The 23,576-nt window shown below is 37.0% G+C and overlaps 1 protein-coding gene and 1 pseudogene across 2 annotated transcripts; one reads left to right on the plus strand and one right to left on the minus strand.

Annotated features, from left to right (window-relative positions):
* The first annotated feature begins 2,271 nt into the window (after window positions 1–2,271).
* Window positions 2,272–11,767, plus strand: LOC104611418 (short-chain dehydrogenase TIC 32, chloroplastic-like; annotated as a pseudogene). Its single transcript, XR_016083906.1, has 8 exons — window positions 2,272–3,170; window positions 5,259–5,490; window positions 5,671–5,747; window positions 6,245–6,394; window positions 6,831–6,909; window positions 9,283–9,367; window positions 9,782–9,828; window positions 11,441–11,767. The product of XR_016083906.1 is annotated as a short-chain dehydrogenase TIC 32, chloroplastic-like (transcript).
* Window positions 11,768–12,812: 1,045 nt separating this feature from the next.
* On the minus strand, window positions 12,813–23,212 carry LOC104611419 (large ribosomal subunit protein uL6c-like). The gene is made up of 3 exons (XM_010278442.3): window positions 22,974–23,212; window positions 19,924–20,232; window positions 12,813–13,486 (listed from the first exon to the last, which is right to left on the minus strand). The coding sequence occupies exons 1-3, from the start codon at window positions 23,003–23,005 to the stop codon at window positions 13,150–13,152; spliced, it is 678 nt and encodes a 225-aa protein (XP_010276744.1). The 5' UTR covers window positions 23,006–23,212; the 3' UTR covers window positions 12,813–13,149.
* Between the last annotated feature and the right edge of the window lie 364 nt (window positions 23,213–23,576).

Here is a 23,576-nt window from a genome sequence, read left to right on the forward strand (position 1 = left end):
CTATTCCCATGAACCAAACGGGGCCTTAGAGATTTATTCCCCCTTAGCATTAGAGTTACAGTTTGTTCAAATAATTTATGTTTTTATAATTTAACAATGGATATGATACTGAACAAAATGGAATGGCAAAATAAGATTCATGCAGTGGAGCTCATATATATAATTGGTACAAGGATTAGAAGATGATCATCCTAGTTTGTTTAAATAAATTGTTAATGTTTATGTTTAAAATAATTGACCACTAAAAATACGATAAAGTCTTTAATATAAGATTTAAGGATAGAACTCGTTTTTTTATTTATTTTTTATTTTAAGAAGAAAAAGAAAATGTTAAGAATTCCTTCCTAAAAGCAAACATCGGTTAAACGTTTTACCAACCCATCAATAAACTCTTCCTTTTTTTTTAATCCATTAAAAAATCTTTTTATTTGTATAAAATTTACCTCCTGCTAAGATTTTCATTAGATCACCGTCAGTTACCATTAGTAAAAGTTGATTATGTAAGCATTTAACTATTTTACATGACCAAACTACGTATTTGAATGGCCAATAAACTTATTAAGTGTTTTTTATAACATAATTACGCCTGCCCTAGGCCCAGGTCCAGACTAGGCCTATAAATTTTAGAATTGGGCATGGGCCTAATATATAGGGATAGTTTGGCCATGTGAAATACTCAAATGCTTATATGAACAATTTCTATTAATACTTAAATGCTTATATAGGGGCTTTTATGGAGGTTTTGAAAAGTCATGGGAACTTTAGATAATATCCCTTTCCGAATTATGATAATTGGCGAATTCACATTCTAATAACATTCCTGTAATTCTTTTACAAATATAATTCTCTGGATAAGTATAATTGATTAAATGTACACTTGAGTTGGTGTAAAAATATTTTCAGATATTATCAAGCCCATAAAACTAGTAAAACCATCTTCTCCGAATTCAATAAATCAGTTTAATCTGTACGTGTGTAAGTCACGTGCCATGAATTTCTTTGCAAAATTTATTGTGCAAACGCCAACAAACATTTGTCATTGTTTGTTTTTGTAGTGCAGATTAATTTTGCGCCCTATTCAACCTTGAATCTGTTTGTTTGTCACTCTAATTACCTGATGTAAAATTTGTACTTTCTGTTTTTTGTGCTCTTAGCAGTGCAAAGTTTGAAGCAAATAATCTTCACCCCTCCCTTTCTTTCATTTAAAGTGGGGACTGGGGACTACGTTATCTTACTTCCCATTTTCCTTCTCACAAACGTTATTTTAAAAACAATTCTGTTTTTAATTAATGTATATATTCTAAAGAAATATGGCTCTGAATAATTTCGTCTTTGCCTGCTTATTGTGTTTTGGGAATAATTAAGCTGGTTGGCAGCTACATGCTTCCTCATGCACTTAAATATGGTCTGATCCTTGAATATTTAACAGAAAGTTGTTTCCCTCTGGTCTTCCTACATTCCATCTTGGTTAATTTGCACCGTTCGTTAAAGGTCTTTACCAGAGAAAAGCTTGTTGATGAACATACAAATTAAGATGGAAAAACTGTATCAGTGTTGTACTACTACTACTACAATAAAATATCTAAATCCATCCAGTTGGTTTAGCTTATTCTTATGATTCTTTAACAGGTTAATTGTTTATTTAAACTCTATTGCCATACAATCTGCTTAAAAGGAAGACTGTTGTTGATGATGAATTTAATTATAATATATTGAGAAACCAACTTAATTATATGCATTTGGCTTTGTGGTTGGCAGGATTTCCAAGCCGCAAGTTATATTGCACTTAATGCATGGGTGCTTCTCTCATCAAGTTCATTTCTTTGACTCAGTAGTGGATGCCGGTGTCTGTTGTTTTGAACCTTACATTTTGGTTAAATAAGAAGCTTATTTTATTAGTCTCTGGTTAACTTCTTTATATATATGGGATTGAGGATGGAGTTTCTTTTGGACTCTGGTTTATGATATATATCTTCTATATGAAAGTTAATAATGGAGATTAAATCATCTTCACTCTGGTTAATATTTCCTATTTTGTGTTTCATCTGTTTAATCCTTTTTAAAGCAACGAGTTCTTAAAAAGAGCATACTTCAGCAAAAAAGCCATTTTGCATGACAGGCGTAAGCATTGCTAAGCCTGGTCAATTGCATGCAAGCCAAAATCTCAACTATTCGCAGGTTTAATTAATTCATTATTCAAGCTTAGAAAAAGCTCAAGAAATAATATCTCTTACTCCCCAAACGACTCTTGGCTGAGTTTTATTTCTGGGAGAGATCGTGGATCTTCAAGGAAACATTGTGCAGAGCTGTTGACAGTGTCTGTTCACATGACAGACATGGAAAAAAATGCTGCAAGTTAAATCTTGTGCGAGTTCTAGAGAAAGATCAGCTCAACTTAAGTTTTATAATGGTCCAACGACCTTCTACTGATCTACAGACGCGAAAAAAATAAACAGTGATGATTGGAAGAATCAGAAAAAAAAATTGTGACAATTTTAATTTAATCATTTCCCATGTGGAAGATAACTATTTCTTAGTTCTCACCTCATCTCAAATTGATCCAGGCAGACTTTCAACTATAAATGAACGATGACTTCCACCAAATACTCTGTACCCCATGTCTGTCACCTAAACTCGGCGCACGAACCAAGGACCAACTGGTTCTGGTCTCGATGGAAGTTCAAGGGCATGACGTCACGACCCTTTTTGAGAAAAGAATTACGGTGGGCGCATTCGACCAATGAAAATATGAACACGCCAATGATTCTGATTTATTGGTCAGTTGCTTTTCCGATATCATATCTTTTCCATATCATAGTCGAACCCTTTGTTTGTTTGTTTGTTTTTGTTTTTTTTATTCGGCAAAAAGATTATTGTTGGTGAGGATTTTTTGATTTTTTACTCGCACCCATCCGCCCTTGACGAAGATCAAAGATCTGTTATGCTTCCTGTTTTTCGTGGTCATTGAAGTGCAGACTCTGAGAGAGACACTGACCGGACTTGGATTTCGCTTTCTGTTTTTTCTTGAGTCTCTGTTAATCTTGTGGGGTGCAGAGAAGAAACTATGTGGTTGTTTAGCAGGACAGGACCTTCTGGGTTCTCAGCTTCTTCAACTGCAGAGGAAGTAACACAAGGAATCGACGGCACTGGCCTTACTGCCATTGTTACAGGTGACCTTTGCATGTTCTGTTCTGTTTCTTGTTTCTTTCCTGTATTGCTTGGTTTCTATTCGTCTATCTGTTTACTTGTTTATCTTGGTACATGAAATTGAGTAAAGATGATTTCGTTTTCTACCATTTTGGCAGTAATTGATATTATTTGGGATGAGTTTGGTGGAGATTTCAGTTTATGGTTACTGGGATTTATGTCTCATGTTTTAAGCACGTTGATGAACCAATTGCTGCTCTTGGAGTTATACAAAATTTGGTGGTTGTGTAAATAGAGGATCTTGACCTACCATTAAATAGGTCTGACCTAAAATTTTATCTGTCTAGAAAATCAGATAAGTTTAAGCCATCTAATTTTGTGAATTATGTTTGGGGTTTTAGTAATAGCTTATTCACCATTAGAAGTTCAACTTTTCTAAGCAAATATCTATAATTGGAATCATTGTTTAGATTGGGATATATCTGATAGTGGGTCCTGATCTTAAAATTAGACTGGCAGCTAGGGGTGTCCGTTCCTAACCATGGCCCCTTTTTGTAAACCGAACCGTTATAGGTTTTTTCATTTTGCCAAACCGAAACCGAACTGGTACCACCGGTTAATCGGTCTGCCGGTTTCAGTTTTTGATCGGTTCGGTTCTTTGGTTTTTTGGTTTTTTATATTTATAATATATATTATATAAATATATGTATAATATTATATTATAAATAATGAATGATATATAATATATTATAAATATTTTACAAATATATAATATATTTATAAATAGATCATTATAAATATAATTAAGTATATATTTATATATACTGAATATATATTTATATAAAATACATAGAAAATATGTGTCATATATTAAAAATATTTATAAAATACACATATAAATATATATACCGGTCGGTTCGGTTAACCATTGGTTTTTTTATAGGTTAACCGAAAACCGAACCGGTCCTTCGGTTTTTCAAAAATTCTGAACCGAAACCGAACCGACCAGTTTGGTTAACCACATTTTGCGGTTTGGTTTTCTCGATTCGGTTCGATTTTTCGGTTTTTCATGGACACCCATACTGGCAGCTTAAGAGCGCACCCTCATAGAATGCCTCTTCACCAAATCCTTTTCATTATAGGGTTCATTACTTGCTTCTTGATTATCTGGGATACTTGAGGTTATCCAATTCCAATCCTTCCTCATTTTTTTGGTGCCCTTGTAATTGGTTCAGTTAATTGTTAGTTGATGCAGTTTTGCTTGAATTCAATGAATGACCACTTTTCCAAGTATTGGCTACCAAAAGGGTTGATTGAGGCTTGATGCAACCTTTACACAAACTAGAGAGACAATAAAGTTCTCACCAAATTATTAAAAACTTTTATATAGACTTGGTTGTATGCTATAGAAAATTGGTTATATATGGACTGTCCTGAAGTAGCTGACTTTATTAGGGGTTGTTGGTAATAATGTCCCAGAAGTTGCCAATTCCATGGAGTTTGATCTAAGCTATTCTCTAAAGATTATGTAAGTTCTTCCCTCCACTAGTTATGTTATAGATTTGTGGTCATATGTGCTGCACTGTAAGTCCTAACTCCAAAGTAGCCATAGCTATGGATGTCTTTTGAGATGTTCATGACATTTGTATTCTATCATTTTTTCCTTCCATTACTATTTTTAAGGGGAGCCCAATAAGATTTTGGATGACTCGAGCAGGCATGGCCAATTTCTCTGCCAGTTGAAGATTCAACCTCTTTCTGTTTCCTGTTTGAGAAGCTTCCACATGTTCATTTCACATAAATTTAATAAATTTTAAAAAGGCTATTTGTTGATTATTTCAATAATTATATTGCTAGGTATATCTTAATATCTATTAATTATTTGTTATTCTTGTCCGATTCAATTGAGCTATAAGTGGTGAATTTGTTTATGTTTTTGTTGTTTTGAAGAATAAGTCTGTGACTGAACCAGTGGGAATACCATACTTTACCTTCTTTTGGTTGTCTTTGGTGAATATATTTTTAATTTGCATGAAGGATCTCAAATCTGTTCTCCGCATTCTTACAACTTATATTACAAAGCATTGTTTTCATATTTATTTTAATTACAGGAGCATCAAGTGGTATTGGCACTGAGACTACACGTGTTCTTACACTACGTGGAGTACATGTAGTTATGGCAGTCAGGAATGTGGGTACTGGTAGGGATGTCAAACGGGCAATTATTAAGGAAATTCCCAATGCTAAAATTGACGTTATGGAGTTAGATCTCTCCTCACTGGCATCAGTAAGGAAATTTGCATCGGAGTTCAATTCTTTGGGACTTCCATTGAACATTCTCATGTAAGAAACCAAGGACAGGAATCACTACGACTATTCTTTTAAACATTCTTTTATCTATGCTCCTAGAAAGTGGAGTTCCATTGTACTGATTTGGTTATTATCATTTTATGGACTTCTGGACCATGCTTTATATATTGTTTTGGTAAACATAGAATCTGAATTTCATTCTTCTCTTCTAAGTAACAATGCAGGTGTTCTGGCTCCATTCAAGCTGTCCAAGGACAACATAGAACTACAGTTTGCAACAAACCACTTAGGTATTTTACCATGATCTGGCTTAATTCTCTAACATTAGGTGATTAACATAAATGTTTGTGAGTCCAAGAAGCATCTTCATGGAAGTGATTCATTTTGAACAGTCAAAAACTTTATTTTTTCTTAACATTCATCCATTTACCTACAATTTCTTCTAATTTTCTTCCAAATTTGAAGATTCAGTTATATCGTTTTTTGTTGTGTCACTCAAGGAGCTGAAAAATACTAGAGTTCTTCTGTTGTTCTCCTACAATATCCATCAACACGGCCTGGGGCATCATAATCGTTAAAACAAAAAATGAAAAATGAAAATAAAAAAAATTATATGTAATGCAAATTTCTAGTAAAACACAATGTTAAATTTAATGTAGTTTAAGTGAAAAAATACTATGTTCTGTTGAAATTTTTAGAGTGGGCTCTTCTGAGTCTACTGTTTGTCTCTTTTCCTTCATTACATGTATCAGGGGATGATAAATAGATTATAATGTTATTTTTTCAGGTCATTTTCTTTTGACAGATCTTTTACTGGGTACAATGAAGAGTACTGCACGTGAAAGTAAAAAGGAAGGATTGCCAATGTTTCATCAGAAGGTCACAGGCTTACATATCGTGAAGGAATTCGTTTTGACAAAATCAATGATGAATCTGGGTAACTTCCAAATTCCTCTACCATTTTCAGTTGCATTACTCTCTACTTTGGAAGGGTATTGTTATAAGTCTAAGGACTACATGTGCTTGTTTTCTTGTATTGCTTAGTAGAGGTGCATGAAGTCATTTAAAAACGGAATGAACAGAAGCATATTTCTGATTTCTTTAATTGAAAACTGTTGGTCTGCTTGCTCTGATGGTTATGGTCACTAAATAAGAAAGAAAGAGGCAGGGTAGCAATTGCTTGATTCAGTTGTCAGGTTCACTTTTTTGTCCATTTTCATAGGGCAAAGTTTATGTTGCACCCTTTTAATGGTTCTTAAGAATACCTGTCTTTTTCTGTTTCTTATTTGTAATTGTATAGCTGTTTATGAAAGTTCATCAAATGGAGGATTTGTTCAATGTTGTTATTTATCTTTAGACTTCTTAATTTGCAGGTACACCAGTTTTTTTGCTTATGGTCAATCAAAGCTTGCCAATATATTGCATGCAAATGAACTTGCTAGATGTCTGAAGGTATATAACAATCTGCTAATAACAAGAAATTTCTTCAAGTAATAAAAGTGAAAGTTGGTCAATGGTGTTGTTTATCACAGCAAAAGCGATTGCTTGGTGCAATATTAAAATCTCAGGCTGACAAGCATGAGAAGGTTGTTTTGAATCTGAGAATGGCCAATTTGTGCGAAAAAAAATGCAGCAGAAGGTTAGGTCTGTATCCAGTCCGCTCCTCCCAATAGACTTCATTCAAATAGAAGTAAAAGAATAAAAAAGTCTCCCCATTACAGCTGAGCCCATTAATGCAGTGTCCCTCCCCTACAGATACAGCCTAAAAGCTGGAATTATATGCATCAGGGAAAGGATTGATAGTGAGAAAAGCATGTTGTGCACTCAACTACTCAAAAAGAACTTTGAGTGACATCACAAGAAAAATCTGCAGGGGTCATTGCCCAGAGCCCTAGCCCATGGATAATCCAAACACATAAGAGAAATTACCCCAATCAATTAGATGGACACCACCACTCTAGTGGCTTCAGAATGAATTCCCACCGGAAATATAGAACCAATGAGCCATGCAGCAGAACCAGCAAGGCAGATGAAAAGATCCATGCTCATTTCTAAACCTTTAATTATCTCTTCCTTTTCATTCTTGTCTATGGGGATTTTGAATTTGATCCTTTTCTTCATTTTCCATATTGTCAAAAGAATAAATAAATAATGCCTTTTAGGATACTTTTTCGGGGACTTTGTCATCATAAGATGCATCTACAATATCCAGTCTTTTAGCATCATGACAGGAGCAGCATCCATCATGGCCTCTCTTTTTATCATCAAAGCAAGACATTTGTCCAAAACTTTGAATGTAGTCTCTCTTCCCGAGTGACCTAATATCATAATTTCCAAGGTGACTCCTAAGTGATAAAGAGTTCTTTTGGGTTTACTTATGCCTGTATTGGTGTTTTATATAGGTTTACTGATTTTAGGTATAATGCTGCTAATCATATCATACTGTACAAATAAGGGTAAATGGTATAGAAAAGAGCATCATAAATGTGACTAAAAGCAACAGCTCAAGGAATTCATTTTAAAACCATCGACCCTATTGGTCACTAATCAATACACAAAATGCAAGAGTGTGCTGGTCTTGGGATTGGCAGGTTGAAGGATAAAAAAGTAGCATTTCTAAGGAAGTGGCTCTGGCTATCCCCCCAAAAAAATGATACATTGTGGAATTCGGTAATCAAAAGCATTAATAGGATAAACCCAAATGCGTGGGACTCTGGTAGTTCTAGAACTTCCAACCTAAAGTGACTCTGGAAATCCATTGTGTCCATCTTCTCTCCACATAGCATAGTCAGTATGATCCCATTGCTGGAAGCCTGGAAATAGGGTTAAGTTTTAGGAATATCTTTGTTAGGGAGACTCACCTTTATGTCTTGTATTCCCTAGATTGTACAACCTTGCTTTTAACAAAAACAAACTGATTAGGGATATGGTTTTTGTTGACAATGGCACCCTGTCTTGGAATCTAGGATGAAGAGGCGTGAGGGTGAGGATGAGAGAGTTTGATCTTTATCCTCTAATGGACTCTTCTCTTCTTTTCCTCGCAAAGAAGTCTGAACCGGTCCTCCTCCCTCCAAGGTGAAGATGTTTTGTTGGGAAGTCTCTTCAAATTGTTGGCACTATTATAGACTTCACATGTTTTTGCCTACATTGCAAAAGAGCCAAATTTTTAATGTTTTAAACTATTCACATTCAAATAGCAGTTATCCAGAATTTGATATTACTGGTCTGCTGCTGTCCTGTGATTGGCATCTTTACATGAGAATCATGAAAGGTCATGAAGTTATCATCTACACATGGAGAATATCTTCATCATCATCTAAGCCTTGTCCAACTATATGGGGTTGGCTACATGAATCCTGTTTCGTCATTCCATTCTGTTCAGTGCCACATCCATTGTTGAATTATGGGTGCTTAAATCACACAAGAACATATATCAATTCAAATCAAATTTCTCACTGAACAAACTGAAGAGACCATACAACAGATTTCTCTTTTTATGTTTTAGTATGACATATATAATCTTGCACTCCAGATTGGTGTATAGTTTTAGTTTATTCATATTTTTACATAAACATTATTAATCATTTGTTAAATAATTCATTATTATTTATTGCTCATGAGCATGTGTATAACCTGTTGTCTCTCACATCTCTGTCTTAGCTACAGATTCACATGATTTAATCAAATTTAATTGATATTTTCACTGTTACCATGCTTACATGCTCCCTGTAGTTAAGGGTTGTCATATTTTTTTTTTTTGTTTTTTGATAGTCATTTCAAGCGGTTTTTTATTTCTTTCCTGCTTCCCCTCCCATGTTTAAACAGGAAGAAGGGGTGGACATAACAGCTAATTCAGTTCACCCAGGACCTATTGCCACCAATCTGTTCCGTCATAACAGAATTTTAAACAGTAAGCCATCTAGGTACTTCACTTTTAGATACATTAAACATTTCTCAAAGATATAACTGAAAATTTGCTATAGAAAAAAAAAACTCAAGTTAAATTGGTTCAGTCCTAAGAAACAAGGGCACTCCATCATTAAGGGGGGTGGTGGTGAGGGGAAAAAGACCATGAGACACAGTAATCATCTTTCAAAGCAAAATCCTTCTTTTTATCCATTCTGAATATGCAAGAAAGTTTCTCCTTCCATGAGGCTTGAACTACCAGACCCATAACCCCCCCCAAAAGAAAAAGGTGGCCATGGGATTTGATCCCAAGTCTCTGCTAGAACGAGCCACTAACTGTACCAACTGAGACACCCATCAGTTGGTGATCAAGAGGGTTTAACACTTGAGTTATGATTCTTGTGTTGTTTGCATGCAGGTTTTGTTCAAATGATCTTTAAATATGTGATTAAAAGTGTTCAGCAGGTATTTCCTATACTGTTTTCTAAAGCCATACTAGACCCTTCCATCAATGGTTAACCTTGTATCCCTAAATTTATCTAAGGAATCTAGGTAGGGCTTCAACCACTTGCTTGAAAATCCAGGCTTTTTAAAATTTTTAACTGTACTTTTTTAAGTGTCTTAGTATTATCTAACTTTTATGATCTTCACTGACACCAAGGCAAGTACCCACATTATATCTGGATTTCATCCTCAGAATTTGTTTTTACAACACTTACAGCCGTGCATTAGGCTCAGTTTGGAAGGAGTACAAATATAAATATATGTAGAATGCAAATCTGTGTATTTTATATTATTTTGTATGTATTTGCACTGTACATATTTGTATTTGTACTCCTTTCAAACTGAGAATTAAGAACATCTTTGCATGAATGAAAACATACAACTATGGAGATAGATATCTCGAGTTTTGCACTCATGAATGCAAATCAATGCACGACTACAAGTGTTCTGAGGACAGAATCCTTTATCCACATTATATGGTATAGATATCTCGAGTTTTAGCTTTCTCATAGAGTTTTACACCCTTATGCATAAGTTTAATTAAGACATTTGCTTTTGCATTGGTTGGTCATATTCCAATACTGGGGCTAGATTATCCCCAAGTCCTTTTACCCAAAAAAAAAAAAAAGAAGAAGAAAGAAGAAATCATCCCAAGGTCAACCATCAAAGTGCTTTTGGTCTTAGCTGGATCTAGGTCCGGTGTTGGTTGAAGGAACCATCCAATCAAGCTTAACTTAGGTGCTAGTGTGCTGGAACCAAGTTGGCTCAAGTGGCATAAAATTGAATTTTGGATCTCTCTCTCTCTCTTTGATACATACCTACACACAATTAAGGGAAGTTTTAAACTTTATACCTGCCTGTATAGGCTGGACCAATGTCTGTCCAAAACCAGTTTGGGCCTAAAATAGAGCACAGTCTGACACCAGACCACCAAAAGATAGGCCTGTACCGCCCCATATTGGAATGGGTGAATTGAGTTTAGGACACCCCGACACTGACACAAGTTGGAGCTATATCAGGCTATTCATGTCTTAACTAGCTATACCTAGTATGTGTTTGGTTGTGTGGGTGTTTATGTTGGGGTGTCTATTGCTTTAAATGTTTATTTGAAAAACTTTACTTTATCCTTTCTTGCTTTTGCTATTTGGTTGAACATAAGTTTAAATGTTTATTACTTTCTACCTCAGATTAACACCCCATAAAGTTATGTCACATAAGCATTTCTTTTCAAGAAATACTGGGGCATTGGGGGAAACAAGGATTATTTGACGTTTTCCCAAGTGACTTATGCACATAAATCCAAGAATTTATGTTTTTTAATGTTTATTTGATAAATGTTGAAACCATACAGTGGTTTCATGCACATTAAGCGCCAATGCCTATGTAGCGGAGTTTTTTCAATAAACACCCACAAAACCAAACATAGCCCTAGTTACCAATCGGAATATAGTGGTTGTGGTTTAGGCATGACTCTACAACCCAGGACATAAAGAGAAGTGCTCTACTCTTTAGAGTTGGAAGTCCCTGATCATGCACTTTAGTTGCTTGTACATTTCACTGGGTTTATTTGCAGGGGGCAGCAACCACATGCTATGTGGCATTGCATACGCAAGTCAAGGGTGTAACTGGTGAATATTTTTGTGACAGTAACGTGGCCCAACCAGGACCACAGGCTAGAGATATGGAGCTTGCAAAGAAATTATGGGATTTTAGCAGAAATCTTGTTAATTGATGTACCCATGTGATACATTACATTTTACCTGTATGAAGTGAAACATAAAAAAAAACATTGTCTGTACGAATCAAATGAATCGATCTCTAGGGATATATGTAGATCCAAATCAAATTCGTTTATATTTGGATTCCAATTGGATTGTGCCCATAGAATATTCGGATTGAATTTGGATTATATTCGGACTAAAAATGACCAAATTATATTATTAATAAAATGAATTCAGAATGACTTTAATAATATTTTATGAACAAAATGAATTAAAAATTGCTTGTATGACATTCAGGCCAACTTTACTGATAGATGTAATATGAATTTTAAGTATATATGAGTATATATATTTAAATCGAATCTAATTATATTGGATTGGATAGGGGTGGATCTATATTCAATCCAATTATAACAAATCAAATATGGGCCAGCCTTAATAGGGTCGAATTCAGACAATTGGGTACAATTTGCAGCCCTACAATCCTCCCTGTTTTGTTCTGTATCATTAATTATTTACTGCATTACAGGGGTAGAAATTGACAATGTCGCAGGTTCGTTGGTTCTCGTAATTGGAGGTTCTCATGGTTAGTTCTAGTTTAGTTGGAAAATTGAAAATACTTGTCTGTCATATAAACTAAACTGCACCTATCCACCATATTAATGTATCGGATTAGATCAGTCTTTGTACAAGGGCCATTACCCAAATACATATCTAACCTTCTCAAAACCGTAGATAGCCAAGTATGATCTGAGTTGTTGCCTTCTCCAAGATAACGCATGTGAAGATTTTTTCTAATGTTGTATTTTGATTAGGGTGGTTTTGGATTTGGCAGCAGAACAGAATTGCATTCAGGAAACTGCACTCACCGCAGTCCATTTTACCGGTATAATGGAACCCGTTGTGAAATTCGGTAGAGTGAGATTTCTAGTCTACCAATTATGCTTTTTAATGAAATTTCTGTGCAAGTGGAAATGTGGTGATAAATTAATCCAAGCTTCTCACTATGCAAATGCAGCCTAAGATGCTCATTTCCTCTATATTGGCAATGTCCATGACCATAATGATGTAGGCAAATGACTAAATTACCAACTTGATTTTACTGATTTAGCAATTTTTTTTTTCATTTTTTTTCTTTTTGGTTTTAGAAAAACACTTACGCAGAATCATATGGACATGGTCAAACGCTTTCCAGTGGTATATCTCAAGGAGCAAGCATTCATGATGAGGCAACATGTTTAAACTGCTTTTTCTTTTCATCGGGGAATAAAATGGATGATTCATCCATTTCTCTACATTCCATCTTAAATCAAAAGAACAAAGTGTGTACCCTTGTATTTTCACAAAAATCCATGTTGTAGTTTGAGCCTCCATGATAGGCATGGTCTCTGATGCTAGCAAATTGCTCTTAGACGTGCTTGTAAAAAGAAGGGGAACAAGTCACCTGTTCATAAGTTTTCTGCTTCAACAAGGATGCAGGTACAATCAATACATGTGGCTCAAAAATAAGAAAAGAAGATAAACAAATAAGGATGGGAGGGAAAACATGGAGATTGCCATTTTACTTCTTTTTACCAGCTTTCCCCTCCTTTCTTCTTACAATCTCATCTGCATATTTCACACCTTTCCCTTTATATGGTTCTGGTGGTCTCCACTTCCTAATTGAAGCAGCAAATTCACCGATGGAGCACTTATCATATCCACTAACGGCAATTCTAGTGTTGTCTTCCACCTTTACTTTCAAACCATCAGGGATGGTCATCCTAACTGGGTGAGAAAACCCAAGATTTAATACCAAGTCTTTGCCTTCTAGTGTTGCACGATATCCAACTCCAACCAATTGAAGTCTCTTTTCAAATCCTTTGGAGACACCAACCACCATGTTGTCTGTAAGAGTCCTGCCAAATTCAGGGATCATCACAAATAGAGTTATAAATCTTAATATGTTCTCTTACAGTCTTACAATCCACAAATGTCTACAAGTATGCATCTCTGCATGAATAGGTTTTGAGTTTTGACAAATAAAAGAGTAGTAAAGGATCAAACTTTTTAATCTACTGTTACATTTAAACTCGAGCTTTAATCACTTCATAACATCAAAATTGTTTAGGCTCAGTTTGGAAAGAGTACAAATACAAATATGGACAGTACAAATACATAGAAAATACAAGGTTTTGAGCTCTACACTTGTACTCCTTCCAACTGAGCCTTAATTAAAAATCACCATGTCATTGGTAAAATTACCAATTTATTTAAAATCACAAGTTAGTCTTGAATTTGCTGCTTGTTAACATGCATGTGTATGTGTTTAACATTCTATGGTAACTAAAGAACAAAACATAATATCAGACTCGCTCTTCCTTAATTTTTGCAACTTCTAAATCTGATTTTCAATGCTTATTATGGATATTAGGTAGCATGGTCATGAGCCACCAGGTGACTTCCAAACTAAAGGATCTAGCCATACTGATACTTGGCACATTGGTGCAATACTTTTTTTTTTTTTGATCAATAACACTTTCATTAATTCATCAGTAGAAAATTTACAAGTGGAAGACAAACACACTTATCTTCCAAGAGTCACAAAGAGCTTCAAGAAAGGAAAAAAGAAAAAGACACTAACGTTACAACTTAGCCCAAAACAATGAATCCCTTTCTGCCCCTTGTTTAGCTAAACCGTCAGCTAGGGAATTAGCCGATCTTTTAATCCAACATGTCTTCACTTCCATCTCCCGCACCAGCCATTTGAATTTCCTCCTCTCATTATTGTACTTCCATAAATCATTTTGATCTTTAGTCAGCCACCCTATCACCACCTCTGAATCCCCTTCAATTATGAGTTTCTTGATGTCCAATTCCTTAGCTTTCTGGACTCCTTCCATAACTGCAAAGATCTCAGCTCTAAGGGAGTCACCCACTCCAATTGGGCCTGAGAACATAGCAGAGATGACCCCATTTTCATCCCTAAAAACACCCCCGATCCCCAATTGTCCCGGGTTTCCCCTACTACACCCATCAAAGTTTAATTTCAAGAATCCACTAGGTGGGGGGGTCCAAGCCACGCTCATTACTGATTTGGTCTGCATGCAATTTGCAATTTCACCCCACTTCCTCAACATGTCATCCACAGTGTAATTTGTGAATAGTTCCAAAGATTTCAGCCACTATACCGCCCTAATATGTATGATAGCCCTCAGATCTGCTGCTCCTCTCTGAGTTTCTGAGAATATCCTGGAGTTTCTTTCTTCCCACAATGTCCAACATACTGCAGCCCTTAGTCCTCTCCACATTGTCCTTCCCCTTTTTATCCACCACCTGAAAAAGGAAGGGGAGAAAAGGCCCTGCAAGTCTGATGGGGGATTCCAGCTGCATCCAAATAAGGAGAAAGCCCAATCCCAAATTGACCTCGCGAAGTGGCAAGACACCAGTAGGTGAAAACCAGTCTCCCCATCTGCTTTACACAGAACACACCACTGAGGTGACAAGCAAGTATTGGGTCTCTTCTTTTGGAGTAAATCACCGGTGTTGATTCTTTCCAGATAGGCTTCCCAACAAAAACTACTAACCCTAGGGGCTATAGCTCTGCACCAAACCTTACCAACAGGGAAAGGGGGAAGGGTAGGACTGGTGGATTGACTTAAGACTTTGAAGAACGAAGCACAAGAGAAAATGCCATTGGGGGTAGGTGTCCAAATTCTAGAATCCGCCCTAATGGGGTCTAAGACAACGTTATCAAGAAGTGCAATAAGGCTCGAAATACTGTCAAAGTCTGAGTCCCTCAAATCCCTTCTTAGACCCAAGTTCCACCCAATCCCAGAAGTGGAAGAGGACGGGGTGGTGAAAGACGAGATCGGCTCATTTTTCAAATCAAAAAGAGCATACAAAGACGGAAACTGATCCTTTAGAGGGGCGCTCTCCACCTAGGTTTGTTCCCAAAATTTTATGGAGTTACTGGAATTCAAGTCATACCTAATATTAGGGAAGAAAACTGGTAGCAGGTCATGAATGGCTTTCCAAGGAGAATTGCTTGTGGTCCTAGCTCTAATTCCAGTGTCCCATCCATTGTGCTCCAGCCCATGTATACTTGCCACTATTCTAGCCCATAGCTTCTCCTTCTCCATAGGAAACCTCCACAACCACTTCCCCAACAGAGTCATATTCCTTCTCCTAATACTCCCAAGCCCCAAACCACCACACGACTTACTCCTACACACTATCTCCCAGCTAACTCTATGATCCCTCTTCTCCTCTCCCGGCTCCCACAGGAAATCTCTCATTAGCTTCTCTAAACTGTTAGCAATCTTCACTGGGATTTTAAACACTAACATGAAAAAGATGGGTAAGTTAGCAAGTGTGGCCTTAATTAGTGTAATTCTCCCACCAAGAGAGAGGTAGTTCTTTTTCCAGGATACCAGTCTTTTTTCAAATTTTCCATCACCGGGTTCCAAAAACTCTCTCTCTTGGGATTATCACCTAATGGCAACCCTAAGTAGTTCAAAGGCCACCCCGAAACTTCACACCCTAGCACTTCAACACTCTCCCTAATCTCTCCCTCCTCCAAACTCACCCCCACTACACAGCTTTTCCCAAGGTTAACCTTCAAATTAGACATTTGCTCAAACAATTGTATCACCGACTTTAAGTTCCTGATAAACCTCACATTACCACCTTCACAAAACAGAATCGTGTCATCAGCAAACTGTAAGTGAGTGAAGGGGGTTTCCATCCTCCCAACTCTCCAGCCTCTAATGAGCCCCCTAGAATTTGCTCTGTGAATCAGTTTCCCCAAAACCTCCACAATTAGAATGAACAAGAAAGGAGAAATGGGGTCTCCTTGTCTTATACCCCTACTGGCTGGAAAGAAATCTACCACTGTCCCATTCACTAGCACTGAATAATGACAATTCTGGACACAACCCATGATCCACTTACACCATCTAGCCCCAAACCCGAATTTAATTAAAACTTTCCTCAAGAAATCCCAGTCCACCAAGTCATAAGCCTTTTCCAAGTCTACCTTACAGACCACTCCCTTCTTCTTATCCCTCTTAAAGTTCTCCACACTCTCATTAGCAATTAAAATCTGATCTGTAATTTGTCTTTCACTTACAAAAGCTCCTTGATAGTGTGCAATGATATCTGGCAGTACCTTCTTCAGCCTCAAAGGCAACACTTTTGCAATGATCTTATACAAGCTATTAACCAAGCTAATTGGCCTAAAATCCTTTGAGTGGGATGCATATTTCTTTTTTGGAATTAAGGCTATAAATGTAGAGTTCACACCCGGATTGACAATTCCTCTCCTGAAAAACTCCTCAAACACCCGCAAGAGATCATCTTTCAAGATATCCCAACAATCCTGATAAAAAGCCATTGTGAACCCATCCGGCCCTAGAGCTTTTGTTCTATCCACAGAAAACACAGCCTCCTTGATCTCTTCTAGATTAAAGCTTCTTTCCAACCATCTCCTGTTCTCCACCCCTACATCTGGCCAATCCAAACCTTCTACCCACACCCTTCTACTCACAGGCCTTATTAGAATAGATTTGAAGTGCTCCACAGAGGCCCTGACAATCTCCTCTTGTTGTACTAACTCAACTCCATCTACTACCAATTTGGAAATAAAGTTCTTCCTTCTCCTACCATCTGCTAGAGAGTGGAAATACCTAGTGTTTCTGTCTCCCTCTTGCAACCATTTACATTGAGATTTTTGCCCCCAGCTAATTTCCTCCTTGTGCAGGCAATCCTCTAACTGTCTTCTCAAGTCTCTCCTGAGATCATTGTCTTCCTCTCCAAATTCTCCCCTTTCCTCTTTAGAGTCAAGGCTTTCAATCTTATCCATCAGGTCTCCCTTTCTTTCTTCTATCCTCCCGAACTCCATCAAATTCCACTCATTGACTCTTGCTTTCAAGAATTGTAGTTTCTTATGGAATCTCATCCCCTCCCACTCCACCAGCAGGTTACACTCGTGCCACCACTCCCTCACTTTGTTAGGAAACCTTGGATGAAGCAACCACATATTTTCAAATCTAAAGGGGGTAGGACCTCCACACCTTCTTTCCTCCTTACATAACACTATGGGCCAGTAATCTGAGGTCACCCTTGGGAGAGCTCTAGAAGCCAAGGTTCCCCAATGTTCTTCCCAATCCAAAGAGAACAAGAATCTATCCAGCTTAGAGCAAATGGGTCTAGATTGGAGATTTGACCATGTAAATGCCTTATGTGCTAGGGGAATCTCTTTAAGCTCAAAGGCATCTACAAAACTGTTAAACTTCCTCATGCTTTTTGTCACCCTCTAGTTAACCTTATTGGACTCCTCCGAGAATCTGATCACATTGAAATCCCCACCCATGCACCAAGTCCCATCCCATAACCCTTTAACATCAGCCAGTTCCTCCCATAGCTCCTTTCTCTCTCTGTAGTCATTCGGTCCGTAAACATTTGTGAGCACTCACATATAATCATCCTCTTGCTGCTTAAACTTCATGGAAACCGAGTACTTTCCGATCAACTCCTCTAGACCTTCAACCACATCCCTCTTCCACATTGTTACAATCCCCCCGAAAGCACCCCACAATGGAGCCGCCACCTAGCTAATCCCCCTGGCTTTCCATACACTCCTTGCCCACTTGTCATTAAACTCCATTCTCTTAGACTCTTGCAACAACACAATGTCTGGGTCATACCATCTTATTACCTCTTTTATTGTTGCTCTCTTCTTTGCACTCCCAATTCCCCTCACATTCCAACTAAGAATCTTCATTCCGCTTCTTTTTTAAAACCCCTTGCCACCTACCCACTACTTTCCCCCTTTCCTTTTATCTCCTTTTACCATGAGCTTCTTGTCTCCTTCTACATCTCTCTTCAATCTCTCTACTTCACTCAATCTCCTCTTCTTTGTTATGATCTGCTTCTTCCTCTTCTGTAAACTTTCTTTCAACTCATTCAAATCTTCTAGCCTACAACCCAACTTCCCTACAAATTCTGCTATTGTGTCTTCTCTCACCGAGTCCTCCACCCCTACCCTTCCTGCAGAATCCCCTCCATCTCTGTCCATCTGCCCTTCCTTCCTCTCCTCTGGTCCCACCTCTGTCCTTTCCTCTCCATCCTTCCTCCCTTTCATGTTACCTCCCTCCTTCCCTGCTCTCTCCCCGTAATCCTCTCCATCTCTACCCTCATTCCTTTCCCTCCTCTCCACTAACCCCTCCTCTCTTCCTTCCTCCCCTTCCCTCTTCCAGATCAGCTTCCCTTCCACTTCCTTAAACACTCTTTCAATGATTTCCCACACTTTTCCACTCCTATACCTTTATTCCCGCACCAATAAGTATTGATGCAATACTTATTGCAGCATGCCAATGATACTCCAAGCTGAAATCAGCTAAAAACTAGGCTATAACCACTAGTAAGTAAGAAGTCAAGACATAAAGAAGTATCCATTAAGAAGTCAAGTCATCAATTTTCTTGTTTTTATAGTATTTCTAAATGAGATTTGTATTTAATCATTTATTTATGTAAATATGTAATTAGATATTATTTATTGATGTATTTTGGAAGATGACACTGGAATGTGTGAATACATGTTTGCCATGTAGCAAGGTAACTCTGATTTTATGTCCTTGGAAAACCATGCACACCTATGGACTGAAAGTTATCTCATACATATTCCAGATGCTCAACACATACAAGAAACACTCAGGATGTTAAATAAACTATCAATGGAAGGAATTGTGTATGTATCAGTAGGAATATATCCTTCCTGCCAATATATATGAAATAAAAGCAAAGAAACTTAAAGAAATCTTTTCCATAAATTCTTAGGCCTTAAGTGGAAACATTGTAACTGGGTCATAGCTTGGTTTGATGGTAAAATCCTAGGATAACAAGCATGAGAAAGACGAGCTTGAGTCTAAACATGGCCACTTTGAGCAAAACAAAATGTCAAGGATTTAGGCCACAAACCATTCCACCCCTCCCAAGATCACAGATAGCCAGAACCAGTAATGGATAATGGCATTTAGTAAGAAATGATGACTGATTATACAACAGTAAAGGGGAGAAGTAAGACTGGATGATGGAAGTGGAAATATGCAGTGGAAAAAGGATTGAAGAGATCCACTTTGCTATTCAGCTCCCAAACAAAAAAGACAAGTGAATTTCAGGAAAGAGAAAACTTTAATCCATGTTTTTCATTAGTCATTTCTATTATCCACCAAATAGTGGAAATTTGCATTGCTTCTTTGCTTCTGTCCCACAATTCAAACAAATCCTAGTAATGAGATAAAATAAAATTATAATTCAACTATTTACATTGAAGGTAATGGGGAAATAAATTCACCTGAAAAGCCCATGCATTTGATTGGCTCTTCTTGTTTCCACTGCCTTGATGACCCTTAGATTTCCGGATTCCTCTCTCACAAGCTTCACCTCACGTGGGTAAGTCCTTGAAAGCTCACCCAAAGGACCCTTAACTTTCAGGTCTTGGCCTTCCAGTGTGATTGCTACATTGGGTGGTACTTCAATTGGCTTCTTACCTATTCTTGATTCTTTGCATTCCACAGTCTTCCTCAAAAATCCAACATGAGTGACAGGAACCCTACCAACTTGGGTGGCACTCACCTCACCCAGAAATTTGGATTTCAAATTACTGAGGTATGACAAGAAAAAGTAAGTATTGGATTATCAGATAAATGTGTTATAAACTCACTCCATATTTATGCTCAATGGTTTAACTGATATAACTGTACAACTTTTCCTACATATAAGGCTCAAAAAGACCAAATATTAAATAACTCCAAGTAATGAACTAAACCAAGTTGGGTTGAATGAAAAAAATTAAAAACCAATGCCATACATTCCTGGTCAAACCACCAGTAATAGTTTAAGATAATTTGAATTACATATGTACTGATGTAGAGATAAGAAAATGAATTTCCTATACATTCTTTCATAGTTTTGTTGGTTTATCGTCCAATCTAGCTTATTAGGTATGGAAAACTAGATATGAAGCACATCCAGTGATTTAAGGTGTGCCTAGGCGCATTTTAGGGTAGGCGCCTCACCCAGGTCCTAAGTGCAGTACTTTCAAAAGGCACCTTTTGAAAATTTTATGCTTTTTTGCTTTTTTTGAACCTAGCAGCTGGGACCCCCTATTTGTTAATGTTGTTCATTCATTTATCTTAATAAAATATCTTCTTAAAAGGCAATTGAAATTATAAAATCATTATTTTTGTGTGAAAATTAAGAATTTAAGACATTAACATGGACTTGTTTGGGCTTGCCTCGAGGGGCATGGCACAAAGGCATCTCGTAGAATCAGGAATGTAATATGTTTTACATCACATTAGCTACTTGAAGTAATGCAATTGAGGAAAAAAAGAGATTGTGGGTTTTACATGCTTGAAAATGTTTTATATGTTTGATTTTATTTTTAAATTTTCATTTGGATACACTTTACATGTTATGTTTATGTATTTTAATTTTAGATAATAGGTTTTCTAAAACATTTACTTAAAAATTTAAGTTATATTTTTTATTAATATTATGTTTTATATTTTTTTGAATTTTCTGACATTTTTCTATTTTTAGAAATTTTCTTTTTGTATTTTTGCGCCTTGCTTAAAAAAGGCACCCCCACCTTGCACCTTAGGCACAAATTGGCTCCTGCGCCTTGCACTTTTAAAATACTGAGCAAATCTCACGATTTTTTTTGAGTTCATTCAAATTCATCAAAAGATCAAATATTCAGATCCAAGTTAAAAATTGAATTTAACGAAAACATATTTCAATTTGTCAATAGATAGACTGTATTAACTAAGCATAATATTCAAAAATACCAAGTTCTCATATTATATTATAATTGATACCTAAAATTTTTCATGTCATGATTAACTCATCTCAAATTTTGACTGAATTGGTCACAATTTTGAGTGGTCGACTTGATTTTGATATTAGATAAGTTTAGTGTTTTCACCACTGACTCAATTGAAGGGTAACAGGTAGTTTCTTCCTCTTAACATGGGTGGATTAAATGCAGGCACAGGTGCCTCTTTCAACAGTTAAACCAAGTTAAGGCTTTGATGGTTCTCTATAGGAAAATGGGCTCCTCAAGCATTGAAAATGCATTCAGGGACTGAGGATAGATATCATCCTAGTCTATTTAGGCCTTATATTCAAGTCCACTGAGTTGTTGATGATTCTAAGGCTTCTTCAAGGCTTGGTTATTTGATATGTTTAGGATCCAAGCGCAGTGGAGGAGGGGGACTTCCAGATGATCATTGATTGGATAAGAGATGGATCCATAAGTAAGCCCCTGGATCTTAAGACACCACATCACAGCAAGGATGCAAGATAGTTGGACTACAGAGTGAATAGCTTGATGAATTCCTAGATTTGCTCTAACTTGAGATACTCTTACCAGGATTAAGGTACCTGGGGATCATCATTGTCAGAAGAATTATCCTATGCATTTTTTATAGGTTGACTAATTCATTTTTTCATCTCCTTGTGGGTCATTCACAGCCTTTCCTTTGACCTTGGGAAATTTGGTTATCCATTCTACTTGTATATTTTCACAGCCTTTCATCCATTTGCGTACATGAAGAAGTCATTTTGTTCAAGGCATATGGAAATACATGCACGCGATGTTCATTTTTCAGTTTTAGAGTTCAAGTTCTGATTCTGCAACTTGGGGAGCTAATGTCATGAAATTCATGCACAGAAACAAAGAATTATCGAATGCCTAGTTTTCCTTATGTCAGTCAGCTAACAGAAAGACCTCCGCGTGCTGGCTGCCTGCCTCAAGTGTTTTCCTTGCACAAATAAGGAGATCGTTTTCAAAATACATGATTAATCAGTATAAAATTCATGTTCGTGTGCAACTAAAACCTCAGAACAACGCCTAACTACACTAAAATAACCTTATAGTTCTATTATGTGCGTCATTATATTCTTATTATTCAACCATCTGTAAGCACAAGCAGGCCCCATTCTTATACACTGCTCGGAAGTCGAAAAATTAAAGAAAGGAAATTCCTTAGGTTTCGCAGCTGCAACTCTCCAACTACCATTATCCAAATGAAAGACCAAATGAGATTTTCCACCATTGTTGGTTCTCTGATGTACACGACACTCCATTTTAAGAAAATTATGCCCCTAACAAGGTCCTATGGAGGTTCGGGACTCTACATACTCCTCAAATGAGCAAAATTTCATGAAATAGCAAATAGAAACTCTCTTAAAACATAGAGTTTCAATAAAAATAATCAAATTCTGCAGAAGATAAACAAACCCATTTTGTATTTAATCAAAATTTTAGAATTAAAGAAAAACAAAGGAAAAAGAGGCGAAGAGATACATTAAGAAAGTAATGTCGTGGGTTGTACTTACCAAGGGCGAGTAGAAGGTTGAAGAAGAAACATCGTCAATCTAGACGCTTATAGAGAGCTCTTGAATCTGTATTGAAGTCCCGAAGCTCCTTTTCTGGCTCCCTTTTGGTATTTAGTACGAAAGTCTTCAGAGAGGAGGAACCATTAGACGATGCAGAAGAAGCTGGGATGATGGGAAGGTGAGCCAGACGCGACTAAGGAGTCGGCGTCGTGGATAGGATCATGGAAATGAGTTTGAAGTGGATAGAAAAGAGTCAAAAAGGCATCGGTTTGGTTTAAAATTAAGGAGCCAAATGATTGCCTCAGGATTGGAATCTGAGATAAACCGTCCCAAGACACGTTTTGGGGACAGTAGATGATGGATGGAGTAGATGCTGGGCACCTCAACAATAGCCAAACTTGCCACGTGTTCAATATTAAGAAATCCGAATATGATACCGGATAAGCATCATACCTGAAAAAACTGACTAGTGACAACCAAAGTAAACTTTAGGAGTGGTAACCGATCAGGGGATTGAGGTGGTATTCATCAAAATTTCACAGGGGATTTGTGATTGGTGAAGGTTCTTACAGTATCATGTAACGCCCTACGGAATTGGATCAT

This window comes from Nelumbo nucifera, chromosome 3 (assembly GCF_055504915.1).
Source record: "Nelumbo nucifera cultivar China Antique chromosome 3, China Antique-T2T, whole genome shotgun sequence".
Classification (NCBI taxonomy): domain Eukaryota; kingdom Viridiplantae; phylum Streptophyta; class Magnoliopsida; order Proteales; family Nelumbonaceae; genus Nelumbo; species Nelumbo nucifera.